Below are 23,473 nucleotides of genomic sequence, written 5' to 3'. Positions count from 1 at the left end.
CCTGAATAATTAAATAGTCAGAGAAGTAACTGAGAAGGTTGTCAAATACTTTTCTGGAATCATAAATTCCAACTCTATGTTAAAAAGAATAATAGGTGTTGGCCAAGTAATATTTTTCCAGGAAGCTACCTATTGTTTGACTTTACTGTTTTAGGAACTGCGAAAATTAGGGAAGTCTGGGCCATATTTACCTTTGAGTTATGATGAAGTGGAAATTTCAGTGCACTAAGCAATTAAATACAATGCCCAAACAATATTTAGATAGTACCCACACATTTTCAGTCTTTATCTGTAAGTGAGAAATTTAAGTTGTCTGAAGGGCCCTGTAATCCCAGAATCTTATAATAAATACTCCGTAAACTAGGACTGGCCTGCCAGAAAAACAGAGGAGTTGTTCTGATTCCTTTTAATAGGCTTTCTAGGGAATGATAATCTCTAATGAAATTTATCCCAAAGGTGATACCGCATTAGCCTAAATAAAATCCAAAATGACTTTTGTTTTCTACATTTGGCAAATCAAGAGTCAGATTGCAACCTAAACAGATTAGGGAACCATAAATCAAAATATGTCAACAGAATTCCTAAACAATGGAGCTTCAAATAGGGGACTTACATATGTTAGTATTTTTCCTTCAGTGCATACATGCAAATATCATAAAGGATATTTTATGTTTTTTTAAAAAAAGATTGAACTTAGATAAATGGGCTTGGGAAGGCCTCTCTGAAAAAAAATGACTTTTGAGTGAAGGTCTGAATGAAGTGAAAGAGCTGGGAGATACATGTAGAAAGTGAACATTATGGGTGAAGGAAATCAAAACTTCAAAGGCCTTCAGGTAGATTGTACCTGGCATTTTAATAGAATTACAAGGAAGCCACTGTAGCACAAAGAACCAGGAGGAAGACAAGTAGGGCACGATATCAGAAAAGTAATAGAGGCAAGATCCTGCAGGGTCTTTTGTCCAGAGAACGGACCATGACTTTTACTCTGATTCCTATGGGGAGCCATTGGATTATCCTGAACAGAGGCGTGTCATAATCTATTAACATGACCCACATTATAAGAAGCAAATTGAAAAGATCATGGTGAAACACTGAAGCATTCCTAATGAAATCAGCATAAAGACAAGGATGTTTACTATCCCTCTTATCACTGAACATTGCTTCAGAGATTCTGACCCATGCAATAAGGAAACAAATAAAATAAAACCTACAGTTGAGAAAGGAAGTAACAAAATTATAATTATTTGCAGATAATATGTGTGTCTATTTAGAAAACCCAATGGAATCTAATGAAAATCTAATAGAAAGACAAATGGACTTCAGTAAGGTGGCCAGATATATCATTTTGATAATTATCAAAACTAAGATATTTGTAAGATACAATGCAGATTTATATAAGAGAAGTGCACCTTAGGTTGCTAAACTGCAATAATATGTATTTTTTTTTAAAGCTTTCATAAATGCCAGTGATAAATGATCTGAAAATATAATGAAGGAAAAGATTCCACTCACAAACCTGGAAACATAAAATCCACAGGAGTAAATTGACAAGAAACATACAAGTCCTTCTTCATAAGATCAAAACTTTACCAAATGACATTTTTAAAAACTTAAAGGGAAAATATACCATGCTCCTGTATGGAAAAACTCAGTATTCTAAAAATGTTAATTCTCACTAAGTAACATACAAATTCAATTGAGATTCCAATCAAATGTCCATAGAATTTTTTTAATTTTTGAGAAATTGATTCTAAAATACAATTGGAAGAATAAATCAGAGAGGACAGCTAAGAAAAATTGGAAATAAATGAATGAATTATAGAAAGTCCAGAAACAAGCCATAGATTTATATAAATTCAGTTTGTGATAAAATCGGAATTTCAAATCATTGGGGTAATTGATCAAAAGATGTTATGGGAAAGTTTCGTTTTTTTTCACTAAAAAACAGAAAGGTGGATACCCATCTGACACTATTTTAAAAAGTAAGTTCTAACTAATCAAAGATTTAAAAGTTTAATAACTTTTAAATAGGTGGGATAAATGGGTGAAGAGGTATAAATTTATTTTAAAGATTAAAATAAAACCGTAAAAGTACTAAAAGTCAATATAAATTAATACTTTATAATCTTGGAGTCAGAAAGGTCTCTTTAAGCATAGCACAAAATCCAGAAATCTTGAAAGTTCAATTTTGTCAAGGAAAATATTTAAAATTTTGGTGTGGCAAAAAGCCATGAGCCATAAATTGAAAGAGAAATGGCAAAGTAGGAAAATATTTACAGCATAGATTGACCAAGAGTTACAGTCCTCAAAATAAGAATCACAGTATGAAAAAAATGGGCAAAAGATAAAGACAGTTTAGAAACACCTCTGCATTCAATGACTTCAATTTCAACATTTTTCTGACAAGTGCATAGAAAGGTATGTATTGGATATTTGGGGCAATTTTGTTTGTATTAGTAAATACCGCAAATTTACCAAGTGTCCATTACTTAAAAGGTTCGTTAAATTAATCATGGTACAACTCTAAATAACTATATAGTCATTAAAACAATGAGCTAGATCTACACAAACTGAAATGAAGCATGTCCCTTAAAAATTGTTCATTTAAAATTATAAGCTGCAAACTATATGTATAGAACTGTTACACATACTTAATTGTAATATCTTATTAATACATACAAACCATACACAGATACACATTTAGATATACGAACATACGTTTATGCATAGAGAAATGTCTGGAATGATATAACTAAAATTTTTAGTAATAAGAACAGTGAACACTTACATTGCAGTTACTATGTACCCTGTTCTAAATGATAAATGAGGACATTATGCTAAGTGAAATAAGCCAGTCACAAAAAGACAAATGCTGCATGATAACCCTTACATGAGGAATCTACAATACTCAAACTCCTAGAAGCAGAGAATAGAATGACTGTTGCCAGGGGCTGGGTGGGGGAGAGGGGAAATGGGGAGTTTTTTCCTCAATGAGTATAAAGTTTCCACCATACAAGGTGAATACGTTCTAGAAATATGTGAAGAGACTAGATGTCATATTAAGTGTTCTTACCACAATAAAAAATAATCACAAATATACATAGCCTTTGACCCAGCAATTCCACGTCTAGGGATTTACCTTTCAGATATATCCATACGTGTACAAAATGATATATGTACAAGGCTATTTATTATAGCATTATTTGTAATGCAAAATATTGGAAATAGTCCAAATAGTCCTCCATATGCGACTGGTTAAATAAATTAGGGTTCATTCACACGATGTAATACTATGTGGCAATAAAAATGGAAAGTCCTATATGGACTGATTTAGGGTGATTACTAAGATAGCAAAGTGCTACCATTTGTATTAAAAAGGCAGGACAGAATTTAAAATATATGCCTTTTTCTGTGTGTGTGCATATATATATATATACATGGAACATTTCTGAGAAGACAAGACACTGGTAACACTGACCGTCTCTCGGGAAGTGAACTAAATTGCTAGAGTGCACAGTTGATGTTTTTCTTTTTACACTTTTTAAGCCACGTGATTCTTACTATCTATTCAGAACATTAATTGGATTAACATTTGGAAAAAAAAAACATGCAAAGAGAGGCTGACCTTTGGGCTCGATAGATGTACTTAGAGTTCCCCGTGAGTCGGTAGAGCAGCAGAAAGACATAGGCACTGCCAGCCACCCCGTGGCAAATCCCTGGCCCCTTCTTCAGCAGGCCCTTCTGCCATGTGAGTTCCCCACAGCGGATACATGTGTCCAGGTACTGTGGCTTCTTGGAAACCAGATAAGCTTTGGCGAACAGATAGGCAATTCCTGTGAAAACATCAAAGATATCAGAGGTGATTTTTCAGGGCTTAATACTATAAAGCAGAACTTCTCAAACTGGAAAAGTCTGACAAATCACCAGTGTATTGGTAGAATATTCACTCTAATCTAGTAGGACTGATGTGGGGCCAGAGATACTGTATTTCTAACAGCCTTTCCAGGGATCACATTTCAAGCAGCAAGGCTATGGAATCTCCTACAAGGGAGTCTTATTTAACCTGTGCGATTTAGCTTAAGTTGTTTGCGTTGTATCATGGTACTGGCCCCTAGAGAAAGAACAAGAACATAGATTGATAAAATCCAAAATTTACAAATGGGTTAATATTTAATGACGCCATACCCTGGGAAGCGCTGTGCGTACCTGGCTATTTGGAATGGCTAAGTGTTTATACAGTTTGCGCATTCCCCCCAGATGTTCAGTATTGGTAATGTAAAAGTACTTACGACCATACACCTTTTCTTAAGAACAAAACTGGGAGCCCTTCCAAAAACAACAATGATCCCAAGTGATCTGGCCAAGACTCCTGCTTCAGCTGTAAAGTGAGTCCCTCCCAACTTGATTGTTCCAAGGAAAGACACCTTCCTTCAAAACTCCTCAACAAAGGCAATCTCCGTTACACAGGCAGGAACAGAAACAAGAGAAGTGACAGCTATTAATAGGAACGATTTCCCTCAAGTTCCAGGTGCTTGCATTCAGAGAGGAGATTAGTAACGCAAGATAACTCCCTCTCCTGCATGGCCTCCCTCTCTCCTATAGAAAGTGAGCCAGGCTGGAATTTAGTAGAGATTTTGACTAGCTCATTCATCAGGGTTATCTCAGCCTTTGTCTTTGACTGGGCTCTTTTACAGCTCTGTAGAGATAGAAATTACCTTGTAGAAAACAGATAGTAATGTAAATAATTCCTGCCTCTAGAAACTCACATCTGTCTGGTAGACATTGGATTGACTTCCCTTAGCCTCTGTGGAAGCAGCTAGTTTTGCATCTATTAAGTAAATTCATGTCAGCATTCCTCATGGCCTATAAATATGTCTGCTCTGTGGATTTTCCTTTGAATCAGCTGTAACACTTCTCTGGTTCCCTCATTAATTTATGAGCCAAATAAAATTGTTGACATATGTTTATATTTGTATGAGAGTCATGATTTTATTCTTTTAAAAATTTATCGTTTAAATTTTGATAAGCAGGTAACAATGGGCTCTCCGCTGATCATGTCACCTGTAACACTATCTTCCTTCGGTTTTAGGAACCAAGTACCTCCTGCAAATTAAAGAATGGTTTTAAAAGAAATTGAACTTATTTAATTAAACGTTCATTCATTCCCTGCATCCATTCATCTGAAAGTTTTCATAGATGATCTACTGTATGCATAGCCCTCGGCAGGGCCAGCTTCATGGGCGTGTGACCTGTACAGCCTCACAAGGGCCTTCCAGAAGGGCCCCATGCTGGATTTAATGCTCTGCTGCTACCATCTTGAAATTCTTAACCATTTTTTAAATAGGGCTCTGCATTTTTATCTTGTACTGAGCCCCCTAAATGATGTAGCCAGTTCTGGCCCTGGGTGATAGAAAAAAATGCTAAACATGATTCCTGCCCTTCAGGAAGGTGTTGTCTATAAAGGGAGAGAAAAATATGTACCCGTGACTGGTACGCAATAGGACACGTGGTTCATGACACTGTTGGGGCATAAAATGAATGATGCTGTCAGTAATACCAGCGGGATCAGAAAAGTGGAAGTTCCCGGACGGAGACAGAAGCCTGGACGGGAGCAGGGCTTTCTACAGGACTTTGTAACATGCATAGGAAACTCCAGGCCCAAGGGGAGACGGAGAGAGGGGCAAAGATTCAAAGCCACAACAAACAAGCCACACGCAGGCCAGTGGGGTAGTATTCTAACCAACGGGGCAATGAGGTGGAAGGACAGATTGGGTTCACATTTTGGATGGGTTTACAAGTCCAATTAGGCAGCTTGGACTGTATTTGTGGGCAGTAGGGAACCAATGGGAGCATTTTGCTGTGAATTGGTTGGTTTTTACTTTTAACGATGTGATTAGTATTACAGACAAAATGTCCCACAATGGTGACAACTAAGACCTAAAGAAGGGCAATGCAGTAGCTATGAGTTGATCATGTTGGCAGAAAGATGGCAAAGAGGCTAATGAAAGAGATATCTCACAGGATTTGGTGACTGTTTAGATATTAACTGAGCACCGACTATACACTAGGACAGTAGTAGGTGCTAAAGTTTTAAAAAGCCCCTGACTTCATAGTGTTTACAACCTACCTGGGGGCGTTAATTAGGCTTGTGAGGGGTAATAGAGGTGTTGTGGAAACATGGGAAGGCTCCTAACCTACACTTGGAGGTAGGAAAGGGTCACTAGGGGAGCCACACCATCTAACCTGGGTACCAAATGAAGGATGAAGAGGAATGAGTCAGATGAACTGAAGCCCCTCATGCTGGCATGGATCCCTTTACTTTACTGGCAGGTGCCCCATCTCCCAGTAGCTGTAAGTTGGCTGCTAACAAAGTTGACAGCTGCCCTCTTCTTGGGATATTTGCCCTCAACCAATGTGAGGCTACGCTGTGCACCTACCCCTGGTGGATTTCGGTCAATGACTGACTGACAAGGTACAGAAGGTCAGCTCCCTCCGCCTCAAGACAGACCAACTCTGTGGTGTCAGCTGTGCTTCATAGCTTCCCCCTGGAATCTAGATGAGCTAGTCTCCAAGTGAGACACAGAGAGCCCTTTCTGACCTCCTGCCATTCTCCTCCGCTCCCTCTACATGAAGCTTTTTACTTCCCTAAAACCAAATCACCCGCAGTTTCCCTTCCTTCACCATGTGGTTCCATGCTTCTTTCTGACTTTTCTTGGAAGAAACATCCTAGCTTTCTTAGTCTGGCCAGCTTATCTCAGGCATCACCTCTTCCAGGAAGCCTTCCTGGAATCTGGAGGAGGATAAGAAATTCCTCCTCTGAGCTCCCAGCGCTCCTTATACAAACCTTAGCACTTAAACAGTATCATATTAAAATGACCTGCTTTTTTAATATAAATAAATAATTTTATAGCAGTATAGTTGATTCACAATATTACACTACTTTCAGGTGTACAACATAGTGATTCAGTACTTTTACAAACTATACTCCATTAAAAGTTATAAGGTAATGACTAATTGCCTGGGCTGTACAATATATCCTTGTTGTTTATCTATTTTATACATAGTAATTCGTATCTTTTAAGCCCATACCTCTATCTTGCCCCTCCCCCCTCCATTTCTCCACTGGTACCCACTAGTTTGTTCTCTGTATCTCTGAGTCTGTTGGAATTACCTGTTTTCACGTCTGCCTAGTATAGAGCTAACTACCCAAGGGCAAGTACTCTGTCTTACTCATTTTTGCTCCCCTGTCTGTGGTGTGGTGGTTGACACATGGCAAGGCCTCTGCAAATGTCTGCTGACCACGTAACATCCCATCTCTCAGCCCAGCGATCAGAGATATGGAAGGAAGAATGGATGAGATGGTCCAGTTGCTATACCAGGCCATTAGGCCCAACCAGCTTACTAGGTATGGATCCTGTGGTTCTGGCCAGAGAGAAGGGGCCTCTTCCTGCAGCCTGGATCACAGAATGGTACCTGAAAGGGACCCTGAAAAACTTCTAGACCTGTTGTCTCCTAACCTGACCTAATGAAACCCACAATTGGGTGGTTTACTTTAAAAGGACAGAATGGTGCTTTTTATGGGAACAGTGTCATTTCGTCATGGGAACACTGATTATTGTGCATTGATAAGAAACCTGAGGCAGCAATGATGTATGTCTTTGCCAAATACGACTGGGAAAAGAAATTATTACTTAAGAAATACGGTTTGGGAGGCTAAATCTCAGAAAACATGCAATCTAGCAGAGCCTGATGATAGCCAAACTTGGCACATACAGTTTCAACATCCTAGAGAATCAGTGCACAGGTCCATTTTGGGATCTGTAATTTCACTAAAGCACGCATTGTACAGTGTGCTACCAAGCTTAGTGACTGCAAAAGCCCGTGCTGTTCTCTAGTCAAAGTCACCTACCCAGAAGTCCTCATGAAATGATTTAAAAAAAAAAAAAGCTACACCTGTGTTTCACATAGCGTAAAGGAAATGCCCTGTCAGTGTTACCACAGTAATGACAGAACATAATGTGATCTTGAGTTTATTTTAGCCACAGCATTTGTTTTAATGATTTTGTAAATGACTTTCTTCCTGTATTTCAGAATCATTAAGGCTAGGAAGGGGTCACATGAACGTGCCTGCTCTACTTCATTGCATTTAGTGAGAAAAACTCAATGTCACACTGGGTATTTATAAATGTAGGTGTCTACTAACCTTTTGGGACATAACCCTCAGGAATGGTGAGGGTCCACTGTACAAAAACAGTCTGTGGTGATAAAAAGACTCGGAACTCCCCTGGTAACCATAAGTTTGTTTTCTATGTTTTTGAGTCTGTTTCTGTTTTGTAAATAAGTTTGTCTTTTTTTTATATTCCACATATAAGAAATGATATCATATGGTATTTTTCCTTCTCTTTCTGGCTTACTTCACGTAGAATGACAATCACTAACTACTATATATAAAATAGATAAACAACAAGCTTCTACTGAATAGCACAGGGAACTATATTTGATATCTTGTAGTAACCTATAATGAAAAAGAATATGAAAATGAATATACATATGTATACGTATGACTGAACTATTATGCTGTATCTCAGAAATGGACACAACATTGAAAACTGACTATACTTCAATTAAAAAAAAAACAAGACTGAGTTTCACTGCTCCATCTCAACATGCTCATTTCACAGATGAAGAAACAAAGGCACAAAAGAAACAGTGGTTCCCTCAAGGTCACTTAGCTGGTGACTCCTGGAGCTACAATCAGAACCCAGTGTTGTTAACTTAGAGTCAAGAAGTATATCCATGCTGCTGTCATCTGTAGAGGTGTGTTGAAGGAAACAATTATAGGGGGAAATAAGGTATCACTGATGAAGTTCCACATTGTGGATCATCTCTGGCAGGTTTTTAATCACAGAATCATTCTGCTTCCCCAAACCATCTGCACTGTTCATAAATTTCCTCTCAGAAAATGTTTTCCTCAAACAAGTGAAAATTATTTTTCTAGGTCATCTCCTGTTTCAGAAATTTTGGAGAGCTTACCGTTGCTAACTTCAGAGATATCCTGATGGTCTTTGACCGGCACTTATCAGATTTATAATCACTCTCGACGCTATTTTTAGCAAATCTCTTAAAAGGAAGACCAAGCCCCTTGAGGTGGAAGTGCGGGCTGGCAGACATAATGGGCTCCATTTGGTTCTTTATTCACTTGTGAATTGGTTTATTTTGGGTAGTCCAGTGACTACGTGGGTTGAATGATTTTGCTTTGCAACCTATGTTTAATCTTGCCGAGATACTGAACATGAATGATAGATGAGGATAAATAAAGTCCCCAAGGTGATACATCCTACGCTGTACTGTTATGGTACATGATTTACAAAGACAGATGGGATGTGATGTACAAAAAGAATGGAATAACTGCCCTTCAAAACACCCACATCAATTAAGTGACCCAGCCATTCATTTTAGGAGACTATCTTCCCATTCTTTACAGGGCTTTTACTATACATTGAATCCTTTAAAAATATGCTGTATTTAATTTGGGACATCTCCAAAATTCAAGGATCCTGGCGTGCTTGGAGGATATCCAAAGACCATCACTGAAAATGATTAAAGGGAATGGGAAATGGGAGTGTTGAGCATCACATGGAGAGATAGTTCCAGAATGGTAAATAAGTGTTGTTTTCCTTCAAGAAGTTCAAAGCAAGGAAACACGGGCTCAAATTATCACTGGTGAGAATTAGCTTGGACATAATGCACACTGCCCTGGAGCTGGCACAAGTACGCAGAGGAGCCTTTGAAGTCCTTCCTTCAGTAAAAGTGGCAGGCAGAGAAAATACGGCCAATGGACTAAGACTCACACTATTTTTGTTAACTCAAACTGTACCAAGGAAAAAATGAAATTCAATTGGATTAAAGAACATTAATTACGTAAGGAAGGGAAAGGAAGTAATAAAAATCAGGTAACTAAAGAGAAATCAAATACATTTCAAAGCTGTACTCATGGCATTGAAGCATAGCCTTGAAAATTAAATATACTCCTAATCAAAAATTTTTGTGGTATATTGGTATTTCAAGTCTCTCCCCTGGCCAATCAACCAAAATTAATTGTTTCATTTGAATTTAACTTCTTTCGAATTGCCCCTGCTCTCAGGCCTAATTAGCAGTGTAATGGGATTTTTTTTTTAAAGGAAAAGATGAGGTCTGATAAATTTCTAGGCTCAGTTCCTGAGAGTTCACTACAGATGGCTTCTCAGTTCTCTAGATTTTTTTTAGGTGATAGTGGAAACCCACATTTGAAGAATTACAGAAGTCTACCTCACACCTTAATGTGCATACAAATCACCTAGGGATCTTGTTAAAATGCAGATTCTGATTCAGTGGGGCTAGGGTGTGGCCTGAGATTCTATATTCCTAACCAGTTCCCAGGTTGCCCAGGCCATTAGCTCAGGGGCTACATTTTGAATTGCCAGGCTCCAGGTCTGCACTGTCCAATGAAGCCACTGAGCAGTTGCAACGTGGCTAGTCTGAACTGAGATGGGAGGTAAGTATAACACATACATGGGATTTTGAAGACTAAATATTTTTTAAAATGCAAAATCACTTGATTTTTAAATTGGTTGCATGTTGAAATAATATTTGGGTATATTGGGTTATAGCTATTATTAAAATTAATTTCACCTGTTTCTATGTTTCTAATCAGGCTACTAAAAATTTAATTTCATATGTGGCTCATACTATATTTTATTGGACAGTACGACTTTTAATTTGTATGCAGATCATATATTTTTAAAATACGGGATCATTTCTGGAGAGCCTTTCCAGATGGAAACTTTTGCGGCTTTGAAAAGTTTCATCTTGGCCTTTTATCTCACGTGGTAATAGCGTAAGATGAGAAATACCCTCACTTCTCAGAAAAGGCATGTGTCTTTGGCTAAACCGGAAGAAAGGCAACATTTTCAGATAATAACATGAGTGAGACCTGGGGCGCCGTGGCACCAGTGCACCAGCTCGTTCTCTCTCTCGATGGCCTCGCCCAGCTCAGGCGGCCAGTTGCAGTTCTGTTCTTGCTCCATGAGGAAGTCCACGCTCTGCCACACCAGCTCCTGATCTGAGGGCTTGAGGTGCTCATGGTATGAAAGAAGCATCTGGAGAATGGACGACAGGCCATGAGCTGCTCCTATACAGATAAGCAAAGCATCGTTAATTTATGTAATTGGGAGGAGAACCAGTTTAATGTAGTGAAAAAACCATCATGGTAAAAAAAAAAAAAAAAGAATGGCAATATTATTTGACAGCACACATAGTAATATGATAACTGAGTTGCCTAAGAACTAGGCTTCTGGGGAACATACGTTAGAGAGGGGTGGGCAAACCACAGCCTGCAGGCCAAATCCCCCCAGTGCCTGTTTTATAAATAAAGTTTTATTGAAACACAGCCACCCTCATTCCCTTGTATATTGTCTATGATGGCTTTTGTGCTACAATGGCAAAGTTGTATTTGTGACAGAGACTATATGGCCACAAAGCCTAAAATATGTATTACGTATCCTTTTATAGAAAATTTTAGTGATCGACCCCTGTTTTAGAGTAAGTATATTTTATTAAACTTTGTAAAAAAAATAGCTTTTATGAAAATGTTCCTAAAGTGCTTGAAAATAATTTGTTCTAGGTATCCTCAACATTCATTCATTCACTCAACACATGAGAATTAAGCACCTACTATGTGCCAGGTACTGTTCTAGGTGCTGAAGAGAGATCAGTGAGCAAAACAGATTAAATCCTTTCTTCTGTAAAGCTAAACATTAGTAACTGGTATTAATTTACTTAAGCCTTCACACTGGGTACTGAGCATTGTCCAAGCCCTGGGGCTACACAGATGAATATGGCTTGCTCCATACCCTTGAAGACCTTCCCATCCAGTCCAGTGAGAAAATCAGACTTGTTAATAAATAATTAGAACATGAGGTGATAAATGCTCTATCAGAGATGCGTTCCGGAAGCTAAAAGAGAACCGAGGAAGGAGAGCTTAATGTGGCCTCGGAATGGAGGGGGCGCTGAAGGTTCCATACAGGTAGAATCAACTGAGCAAAGTCTTGGAGAATTCCTAGGAGTTCTAGCAAGGGGTACTGCATGAGCAAAGCCCTTAGCCTGCCTTTGGAGAAGGAATTAGTTCAGCAAAGCTAAAAGCCAGCCCAGCTACTGTAGGAGTCTTCACTCACTTCTAATGAGTAGAATGGTGATTGGTGGGTGGTGCTGGGGTCAACATATTCCAAGGGCTTCCTCTTTAAACTCAACTCTATAATGTTGTTAAAGTTTTCTCTTTGCATTCGGGCACTCAGAACTCTTGACTCCCCAGAAATAGCCTTCTGGTTGTATCTAGTCGAAAATTCTATTATTCTTGAAATTCGGCCACGAAACTTGAAGGGACCTTTCTTTCACTGGATTTTAAATTGTTAGGAAAAAAGTTTTGCTTTCAAGGAAAATATTTCAGCATTAGATAGAAATCTGGTTTGTGCTATATGTATATGTAAATGGCTAGAATATTAATTTCTCTAAGAAAGGAGAAAATGAAAGGAATAGTTCTGTTAGGGAACTCTAGCAGACAATATCATTTTGCCTATCATTCTGCCTGAGGCTTTCTCTGGCCATGGGAGTGTGCTCAGCCCGCAGCGGCAGGGCTGAAATCCTAGGAAATTAACAGCTCTGGGAGCAGCCTTCAATCCATAAGGCAGGGAGTTGGTGGATGAATAGACCAACTTCCTCATCCCTTGGGTGGGACGATTCTGAGGCATGGTCTATACACACTAGAAGAGTCCCCAGTGGAGCTGAGCCTCAGTTACCCAGAGTTACTCATTATCATATCCTTATTAACTTTCTCTACTATCTCACATCTGCATTCTTCTATCAACACTTTCTGGGATCACCTCCCAAATAAATAATTTATACCCAAATCCTTGTCTCAGGCCCTGATTCTAGGGAAACTTGGACAGGAACTTAAAGGTTCGTTGAGAAAACGTTCAGAGAACTGTTAGTCTCTATGCTCATTGCTGAAGCTGTTCATAAGTCACTCATTCATTCATTTGGGGACCCTCATTACATACAGGCTCTTGGTAAAGGTCCAGGGATCATAAAAATATATGAGAGAAACTCCTTATCCTGAAGGTGCCCAGGGCCTGCTAATGCAGTTGGACAGGTAAAGCACTAATGACAGTGTGCTGTCATAAGGGTGCCAACAGAAGTGTGGCAGGGTGACCGGACACTAACCAATTTTGGTTTTGGGTAAACTTGAATGTTTTTCCAGAGAGGGTTCAAGAAACCCTTTTTTTTCCCAGAAGCACAAAGTTTCTCAATAGATCTAAAAATACTGGAGCAGAATCTTCAAGTCTAGGTGAAGTGTGTATGACAGATTGATGAATGGGTCAGGGGAAGCCAGGCATTCTAGGCAAAAGGAACAGGAACAAAGGTGGCAAAGATGTGAGAACACTTTGCTTGATGGAGACTATGCTGGACAGAACCAGGAAAGGGAGAAAGAAAGCTTGAGTTTGGAGGAGGAGGCAGGTGATCTACAAGGAGCCTTGTAAGTCATGCTGGAAAGGAGTGATGGGGAGCCACTGAATAATTCAAAAGGGGATGAACTAACTTTCACTTTACATACCCCAGATCTCAAAAGTAGCCACTGTGATTCAGTAGCCTGTTATTAACCCACTAATGTTAATAACTTGATTAGGAGTTTGGGATTCATAGATACACATTACTATGTATAAAATAGATAAACAACAGGGATCTCCTGCACAGCACTATATTCAATTTCTTGTAATAACTTCTAATGGAAAAGAATCTGAAAAAGATGTATGTATATGTATAACTGAATAGCTTTCCTATACACTCGAAACAATGTAAATTGACTACACTTCAATAAAAAATAAGAATTAAAAAAAAACCTTTAAAATGTCAGTAGCTGAATCCTGTTTCCCTGTGAATAGGAATAGTTACTACTGGCAATGAGTGTATAAACTGCTCACAAACTTTCAGCAAAACTGGGCTAATGAATTCACAGTCTAGAACAAGGATTTTCGTCTTTTGTGAAAGGAATAGTTAAAATAGCTACATTTCTGACAGGTAGACTCTGAAAACAAATATGAAATTGTGATTTGTAGTATCTACCAATATTTGTTTTTCAATGGCATTTTAAAGTGTCCCCAGTTAAAGCAATTGTGATGACCTACGTCAAAACCAGAATCTTCCAGTCTTTAGTCAGAGCTGACATAGAGACTCCCTTTGTCCTCCAGGCCTTTGCCAACACCTTCACTCACCCAAGTATTCAGTTCCATAGTAAGAATACATCAGAGGGAATGGTTTCCGCTTTTTCATTGCATACTGCTTCCCAGAGTCCAGAATCGCCTGGCAAATTGATTTGATCTGTGCCGGGGTCAGCACCTGAGTAAGGAAATCAAGAAGCAGAAGTCAAGTCATGATCTTCATGGTTCCTCAGAGACTGGATTTCCTTGCTTAAAAGGCCTATCCCCCCAATCCTTTTCCTATCTGTAAATAAGCTTAGCCCACCATATCTTTTTTTTTTTAAACCACTGATTCTCTCTTTGCTGTCAAGTTTATCTACCCTGTTCATAAAATTTGCTGTTTTGATAGGAAATACACACCTTTACTGCTACAGGCTTTTATAAAATGCAAAGACCACCTGACAGCTGTTACATCATTAGTCCTTGTCACAGAAACAAGAAGTTGTTCAGGAAAGAACAAAGACTGGTCCGAAGCAGTCATGCTTGACAAAGCTGTTACTCCTGATGTATGGTGCAGGTCTGGCCCAGACAATGGGCCTTCAATTTGTGTCATTTAGCCTGTGCTTATAAAGTCACAATTCTGATTAGCTGCTGCCTGACAGACTCGCTGTGGCCTTCTGCATTCCCTGAATGAAACCAAAGTCCAGTAAGTACCGAGGCAAAATAACTTTCACTATCAAAATCACCCTGCATAGAGAATGGCTCAATTGCAGTGACATGCAGTCTTCCAGATTTTATTCATCCTACCTACAGTCAGTTTGGGGACTATAGACATTAAAATGTCCTCAAGCCTACCAAGCATCATTGAGTTCATTAGGATTCTGCTCAAGTCTGCGATGTCCTCCGCCCCCTACTCTTCCTTGGGGCAGGTGAGATGCTCCCTTCGGCAGGCACACTCCTCATGTCACCGTGATTCTTCGGCACAGCACCTGTTGTGTTATCTCTCTGTCTCTCTCTCTTTACTAGATGACCAGATGCAAAGACTGTGGCACCTCATCATTTTGGTATCCTTGGTTCCTAACATTGAGCCTGAGGGGCCTTTGGCAACTGATGAGTAAGTGCCAGGGGTACTGGCATGAGAAGCAGAGCCCCCCTCCCTTCTTTCCTTTATTTGTGCCCTGCTTCCCTCTTTCCCTTCCTTCCACAATTATTTCTGAAGCGCTTACTGTATGCCAGGAAAGCCTGTTTGAGATGCCAGAGATACAACAGTGAACATGATGACAAGTTCTTTACTCTCATGAAGCCACCCTTCCAAAAGGGCAGACCTGCACAAGAAAAGTACTAGTCAGAGAAGAAAAAAAAAGTCGCCTGAAGTTCAGCTTTGGCCTGACTGATGAATTGGGGATCAAAGAACAGTCTAGTGGATTTTGGCCTCTTTCCTAAGGCTCACATATAAAATCTGCCTACCTGATAACTGCCATAAGACTCAGCAATTCCTTTTGAAATAACTAATGATTTCTTAAGTCACAATTTGTTCCTCTGATTTCCCCAACATTAGAACGGCAAAACATGATCCAGGTTTTGGCCTCTTCAAATCTAGCATTTAATTTGGAAAAATAATTACATAAAGAGGAAGTTGTTCATTAATTAATTATGCCAATTAACATTACTCAGCTAATCTCCCAGTGAGGCCCTGTGGTAGGTATTGTGGAGGGAATTCTAGAAAGCCTGGGACATGTTTTTTCCCTCCAGGGAACTTACTATCCAGTTCTGGGGACAGACACAGACAAAGTCTATAATAGAGCAGCTAAGAGTCAGGAGCCGAAGGGTGGAAAGAAAGAGTAACGCAGAGTATGTCACATATCAGCTTCACTAAGATTTTACCAGCTCCTTGCTTTCCATCTGGTTGTTCAGAAACAACTATGTCATGGCTTTCAACTTCATTTCCTGTTTATTAGCTACTTATCTTTGCCTCTTGGGTTTACTCCTCCTCTCTGCCTAACATTGCTGAAGACCCCATCTTCCCACGCCTTCCTGCCATCATTTCAGGGCTCAGCCTTGGGTCTTTACTTAGCTGAATGGCACAATTCTCCTAAATGATTTTCTCCTCTGCATCTACTCGAATTGCGACCACAACTTCATTTGCTCTTAAAAACATCTTACTCTCTCTGTGCCTTTATCAGTACTGACCAATCTTACATGTAGCCTTACTCAACTTAATACCTTGCATCATCTGTCTCATATCAACCCCTCCATCCTGGCTCGCTTTCAGAAACCTGCTAAAACCCTTAAATGCATGAACTTAAGAGGAGTCTAACCTGGTCCCATCCTATAATTCCCTGGGAATTGATGGGACTCTTCACCTGAACTGAAGTCCTGTCTCCCACTATTGGTCTTGAACCCATATGACACGCAATTTTTGTGATAGAAAAAGGCCACTGAATTTTCAGGGTATATACTCATTTGAATTACTAAAATTCTCCCTATTTGCTTTCTGTGCCAATAATTGAAAATTGGATTATTCTTTCCTCAGCTGAACATTTATTCATGCTTCTCTCTCTCTCTCTCTTGCTCTCTCTCCATCTGCTTGTTTCCGACCCAAAAAAAGAAAATCAACTTGAGTGCTATGTGCTGCGCTCTCTTTTTCTTTCCATCCCTGATCCACAGCTCTGAAAGGAGAATGAGTCTATAAAATGTTTCAAAACCTCCTCAGTCATGCATCATGTCTGGGTGGTTTCCTCTTATCTCTCAGAAACACTGTGAAAAACAAAGAGAAACCGCGCTTGTTGGGCTGGATAAAGACCAGTTATGTGTGGAGTTCTTTATCTCTGGGAACAGACAAGACCTACCCTTGGCTTTATTGATCAGCAAATAAAAAAAGAAAACAGTGCTCATGAAAAGTGTGCGGAAGGGAACACTGACAAAGAGGGCGCTCTTCCCACTGCCCCCTCAACAAACAGTATGTGAAGAAAGAAGATAAGATGGGGGAGGGGCTGCTTGGTGGTCTCTCATCTGTCTGCTCTCGGACATCCCGCCAGTCCCCACTCCTAGCACCGAGGGACACGCACATGAGCACACACCCCTGCAAGATGACGGCCTCTGTGCGTCTGAAACAGTCTGAGGCCTTGGGAATGAGGAAATGGCATTTCCACTGGGGGAAAATGGGGCAATGGGTGATGGCAGGGAGGGGCTCCCTGCTGCCGTTATCAAAACGGACCCAAATTCCCTCTCCTGTATTTGTAGCACATAAGGTCTCTGTGTGTTTGGCTATCTTGCATGGGTTTGGTTCTTTAAATAAAAATTTGTTTGCATTGTATTAAAATAAATTAAGAGATTGAAAAATACAAAGCAATTCTCCAGTGGTTTCGTTTAAATAGTGTCATTAGTTTAACCGATTCCCTCTGCAGCTCCTTGAACAGAGGTGTTTATTGTGAAATATTCCTATTGGGCTGGGCTCTGAGTACGAAGAGACCAAGGAGCCATAAAGCCCACGCTGTTTCTTGGCCCTGCCTAAAGGTCGTGCTCTGAGGGAACCACCTTCATGCCCAGCCCAGGAGAGCTGACCCTTGTTAAGGAGATGAATGAAAGGGACCAAACTGCACAAAGCTTGCCTCACCACACAGCTTTTTCCAGGGCAAGTGTCCCGCCCACATGCCCTCTGAAGTGGCAGTCTTTGCTAGCTTTATAGCAACCACTGCCAACATCAGCAAGCAACAGTCCAAAATGCCCGGAGTATCGGTCTGCCCACCCAGATGGAACGCAGAAAGCCCCTCCAATATCCCACCAAACACCTATATAACAGCAAGCACCTGACACTAACTTACGTGTTTTCCTCCAGCAATTCATTTCCCCCAATCTTTTGCCCCACCATTCCGGGGGTAGTATAGGCTTCTGCTCAGAAACACAGACAAGCTATCTGATGGCCATGGAAATCAAAGCTTTGAGGAAAAAAGGCTTTTTAGTTGTTAGAACCTGTATTTTAGTAAGTCAAGTTGATAAACAATAGACTTAAAGGATATGTAGAGTCAGGATGGATGGAGATACAGCTGTTCAAAGTGCGAAGAGCTGACGTGGGACAGAAACCAGGAATTTGAAAGTCAGAGTGGAGTTCCTAGCCACATCCCCTTGTGCTACGCATTAGGAGAGATCCTATAATCCCCTAGAAAGGTTTGGGGATCTATAGGTAGTTTGGAGGTGGGCCCCCCTCCCTCCTGGAATTTGGGGGAGATGGTGGCCTCAAAGATGTGTCTCTTGCCTCAGGGGTGGGGCCAGTAAAAGCGATTCCACTGCACGGCATGTCCGCAAGAGAGCCAGCGACAATCCTGAGTTTCCTGTGGGTACCATGATCGAGCAGGAAATCATCTCATACCCAAATGTAAAGTTTTCTAAAAAATTCCCAGTCCAAATTAAAAAGTTAAGGAAACTTTTTTTGGGGTACGAAGTCAATATAAACACATGGTTAGATTTTTACTTTTGATGCCTTTTTGGGGTTGTGATTCAGTTGGAATCTACTGGGTTACAGATAAGAGCCAGGCTTTCAGGAAATCTCTGGAGTGGGTGGAGGTTTACCTCAGGTGTTGAGAAGATAACCAGGCAAGAACACTGCACACCATGATTTCAATGATCAGACTACCCAGAAAAGAGAAGCATCAAGAATGGTAAATTCTCTTCCAATATGCTGTGCGTATGAAAAAACGTGTCCAAATCAGCAAACTCCAGTGGGGAGCTCTCTTAGCCAATGTGGCCAGGTTTGTTATTTTCTTAATTAGTCTCCAAATGGGGTACGTGTGCTGGTGCAGAATGAGCAAGTGCCTTCCATCTGGGCTTCCTGATGCTCCCTGACCATTATTATGCTGGGTGATGAGGAATGGGTTGCTCTAGTTAGTGATTATCTTCCAATCATGAAAGGGATTCAGCAGGGAATTTCAGTGATAAACATTTGGTCCCAGATACCATTTCAAAGTTGTTTCTTCTCCCTTCTCATGTCAAGAAACCCAAGTCAAGAAAACACTGGAAACCAGAAAAGAAAAACAGGTTTTACCCCATTCTTGCAGACTGACTGTTGGCTTTAAAGATTTATTACAAGTACCTGGTAACCCATTCTGTACCCAGTGTCAGTTGGATGATTTAATTCTGTTTCCTGCAAGACACTAAATGTCTGAGAGCCTGAGTTTCCTTATGTACAAAAAGGGGATCGCAGTGACTTGCAGCACCTACGTCCCCAGGTGATGGTGAGACATTTAAAAAGCAGTTCTTGCTTTTCCCTTCATGAGAACAACGGGGCATGGGTTACCAGCGGGGCTTTTACGGTGGGGCCGTGCCCCGTGAGCTGGAGGAGAAGGAGGTTACTATGGCGGCGTCCTGCTCAGCCATAAAAAGGAATGAAATAACACCATTGGCAGCAACATGGATGGACCTAGAGATTATCATACTAAGTGAAGTAAGTCAGACAAAGACAAATATCATATGATATCACTTATATGTAGAATCTAAAAAAAATGAGACAAATGAACTTATTTACAAAACAGAAATAGACTCGCAGACATCGAAAACAAACTTATGGTTACCAAAAGAGAAAGGGGGGTAGGGATAAATTAGGAGTTTGGGACCAACAGATACACATTATTACATATAAAATAAACAGTAAGGCCCCACACAGGGAACTATATTCAATATCTTGTAATAACCTATAATGAAAAAGAATATATATATGTATAACTGAATCACTATACTGTACACCAGAAATTAACCCAACATTGTAAATCAACTGTACTTCAATAAATAAATAAATAAATAAATAAATAAATAAATTTTAAAAAGCAGTTCCCAATATTTGGCTGCACAATGCAATCACCTGGGGAAGTTTTTAAAAATCCCAATGCCCTGACCACACCCCAAATCAATTACATCAGCCTCACTGGAAATGGGACCCGGGCATCAGTATTTATGAAAACTCTCCAGGTGATTTCAGACTGCGGTCAACTTAGCTTCACCACTTCTTAGCAGTGTGGATTTAGGCAAGTTACTTATATCTCCCAAGCCCCAGTTTACTCATTTGCAAAATATCACAATAATAAGACCTTCCTCCCTCCCTGGATTGCTATGAGGATTCCATATAAGACAGCACAATTCCTGCCCCAAAGCACAAGCACAATGCGTGTAAGCTATGGTTAAAACAGACATCTCAAAGTCCAGTAGTGACTCAACCCCACCATTCAGCACCACAGGCCTTGGAGGTCTGTGCTCAGAATCTCTCTCATAAAATAACCCTGCTGTTGTTCACCTTCCGCCCCTATCCTCCACCCAAGGACCAGCTTGTGTCAGCTTCTGTTCCTAAGTTGCGGTAACTTGTAATTCATCAGCTAGTAATGTATGGCTCTTCATGTCTGTGTATTTACTTTTCCTTTCTCATCACCACACTTTGAGCCTCTCATGGTCCCACTATCCCCAAGCCACATTGCTTTGCTCTTTCAAAAATACTTCTCAAGTTTATCTGGCTTCTAGACAAGTCTCTGTCACTAACCAGGTAACTTTAGACCAGTCTTGGGCCCTCAGTTTCCTCACCTGAAAAAAACAAGGAGTTAAAACTGAGGTGGTCTTTAATGTGCCTTTCAGCAAGGGTATTTTGTCATTTTGTGATTCAACACTTTATGACAAACATTTACAAATCTATGTACACTTATTTGGGCACTAATTCTGGGATGCGGATGGGATGGTATGTTTCAGTGGTTTCATTTCTTACAGGCTAGGCAAAAAGTCCTTTGCAATGAGATTATAGTGCATGTTTAACTTGTCCTCTATTCAAGGCATTTTATTTTATCAAGAGGAATATTCTTTTGTGTACTTCTGTCCCAGTAGAAGGCTTAGGGAACTAGAAGTTGTTTTAGCCTCTTGGCATTGGTTACCTGACTATCTGCAGTCTTCGTCTCCCGGTGCCTCCATAGTGAATGACTACATTAATGGCTGCATTATTGACCATTTCACATCAGACCCTCCTCTATGCCACTGTTGAATGAGTATGTCATTGCAGTATTCTCAAACCATGGTTCAACAGACATTTTTCAAGTGCTTGCTGGGTGCATGACACTCTGCTAGAGATTACAGGAATACAGAGATGAGTAGTTGTGTATAATTAGGTATAGAGTAAATGCCTTTCTTATTTGGAAAGGTCAATTCTGATTTCATACTTATGGCTTACACTATTAGTTAGCCAGTCAACATCCATTCTCCCCTTATTCCTTGCTATCTGGATCTCAATTTTATTAAGCTGACAATATGTTTAGCTCTAGGTGATAAATAGAATTAGCCTCAGCCAGTCATGTCAAACCTATTGTCCCTTGCCAGATATTCAGTTCTCAGCCTTCCTTGAAGCTAGAATTGGCTATGTGACCTCATTTTAATCAATGGAGAAATATGCTGAGGCAAGAGCTTCTTGGAAAGCTTTTGATGTCATGATAAACGGAAATAAAATGGGCAGACTTGGCCGTTACCTGCCTTTCCTCTTTTTGGTGCCTTGAATGTTTATGTAAGGCCTGGAGCTGTAGCAGCCATTTTGCATCCTGAGGCAATCGGAAGGCCAACATTCAAAGAAAGATAGGGGAGAAAGAAAGATCTGGGGTTTGTGGATATCACTGGGCATCTGTGCCACAACCAGGACCATCTATGTCCAGACTCTTGTTATGAGAGAAAAACTACTTCCTTACAAACTCATATCAACTTTGCAGCCATGAAGTGCCAACTTAATAGCATTGCTAGCATTCATTTCCCTGCAAAGAAATACTTGCCCACATATTCTTCTGTTTCCACTGAAACCTCTAGCTCCGGAGCTCTTTAAAGTGAGGCTGACTGCCTGAGTGGACAAATTCAAATGCAGTTTTCAGTTCTGGCTGTACTCACAAGGTTGTGATTGATTTTTCTTGTTAAGTGCTATCCTAGAGCCCAGAGACAAAGCCTGGCAAACATACAGTCACCTTGCCACCATTGCCCTGGGTGACCTCCCTACTCCTTCCATTTATCCTGCTCCAGGTCAGGGACAAGGGACATTCTCCAATCTGCCACCAGGACAGTAGATCCTCAAATCCTCAAAGTCGATTTGGGAAGACAGAGAGGAGACTCGTGGGAGCCTTGGCAACAAGGGCTGTGAAGCAATTATCGTCTTTACTGGGAACTGCTGTCACCTCAACCTAAGTGACTGTATTATGTACTACCTACCCTGTCGCTTGAGAGAGCTAGTCACAAAAAATGGTCCTAGAAGAACAATATCTGAACAATTTGTGACATTTTAAGGTTCAATAACTCTTCCACCTCGATATTTTCGACAGAATAAGCTGAAAGGGCTTCTTTGCCATGTCTTTTGACATGGGCCTGTGGGAGTGATGGATGCCCTGCAGGTCAGAAATGGGAGAGAGAAGGCAAAGATTCTTTAAAACTGCTTAGATCTTTTTTTCTTCTTTTTTTCCCCCAACACCTTAAAAATATTTTAATAAATGTGTTCCTTGGGGCTAAGGGATGCTAAGGCCATGAATAGTAACTTCTCTGCATGCAAAAGAAAACCTAATGCTATTGGGGCGGGAGTAGGGAGGTGGATTGGGTGACCGTGGTTGGGAAATTTGGAATTTCTTGTCATTCTATGGCCCTGAGCAAGTGATTTAACCTCTCTGCCTTCCCAGTCTTCATCTGTAAGATCAGGTAGCTGACCAAATAACTTCCCAGGACCTTTCTGGTTCATGATGGTTTATAAATACGTATCTAACTTTCTTTCCTCCCCTTGTATTCATTGAGGGATTGTAGGGAATCCTCTGTGTGGTTACGTCCAAAGTTAGTTTCGTTATGTCGATGCTGCGCTTTCAGGTTCTTAGAAGGAAAAATGATTCTGATTTCTTGTTTTCTGGTTTCTTTTCAGAAACAGTTCTAGCCAGGGATCTTTAGGAGAGCTTGATTATAAAATTCTGAAAGAAGCACTTTCTATATAAACAATACATCAAGAAAGATGTGGGGTGACCTGGGCGTGCAGCTGTGCTGAAGGGCGCTGCCCCCCACTACCCGCCTGCCCCCGATTAGGGACCGGGCAGCCATGATGAACAAACACATCACTGTAGTTGGTTTCAATTTTCATTTTAGGCCTTGGGGGGAGGAAGAGGAGGAATAGACAATCTCAGGAGGAGCTGGCTCTGTGGCTGAAGGGGAGAGAAAAGTAAATCGACACCTTTACTCTGTTAAGGATGAGAAGCTCCCCAAAGCCT

At 40.4% G+C, this 23,473-nt stretch overlaps 1 protein-coding gene across 1 annotated transcript in view; it reads right to left on the bottom strand.

The window, feature by feature from the left end:
- The window catches only part of LANCL3 (LanC like 3), a 30,484-nt gene extending 11,956 nt beyond the window's left edge, over positions 1–18,528 (bottom strand). Inside the window, exons 1-4 of the mRNA XM_014566297.2 lie at positions 18,487–18,528; positions 14,307–14,430; positions 10,973–11,170; positions 3,626–3,833 (exon numbers count right to left, since the gene is read on the bottom strand). Coding sequence (XP_014421783.1) covers positions 3,626–3,833; positions 10,973–11,170; positions 14,307–14,430; positions 18,487–18,528 — 572 coding nt within the window. The remainder of the gene's footprint in view (positions 1–3,625; positions 3,834–10,972; positions 11,171–14,306; positions 14,431–18,486) is intronic.
- Positions 18,529–23,473: the final 4,945 nt, after the last annotated feature.

This window comes from Camelus ferus, chromosome X, assembly GCF_009834535.1.
Source record: "Camelus ferus isolate YT-003-E chromosome X, BCGSAC_Cfer_1.0, whole genome shotgun sequence".
Lineage (NCBI taxonomy): Eukaryota > Metazoa > Chordata > Mammalia > Artiodactyla > Camelidae > Camelus > Camelus ferus.
Note: the sequence above shows the minus strand (reverse complement) of the source record. Positions and strands in the feature narration are given on the sequence as shown.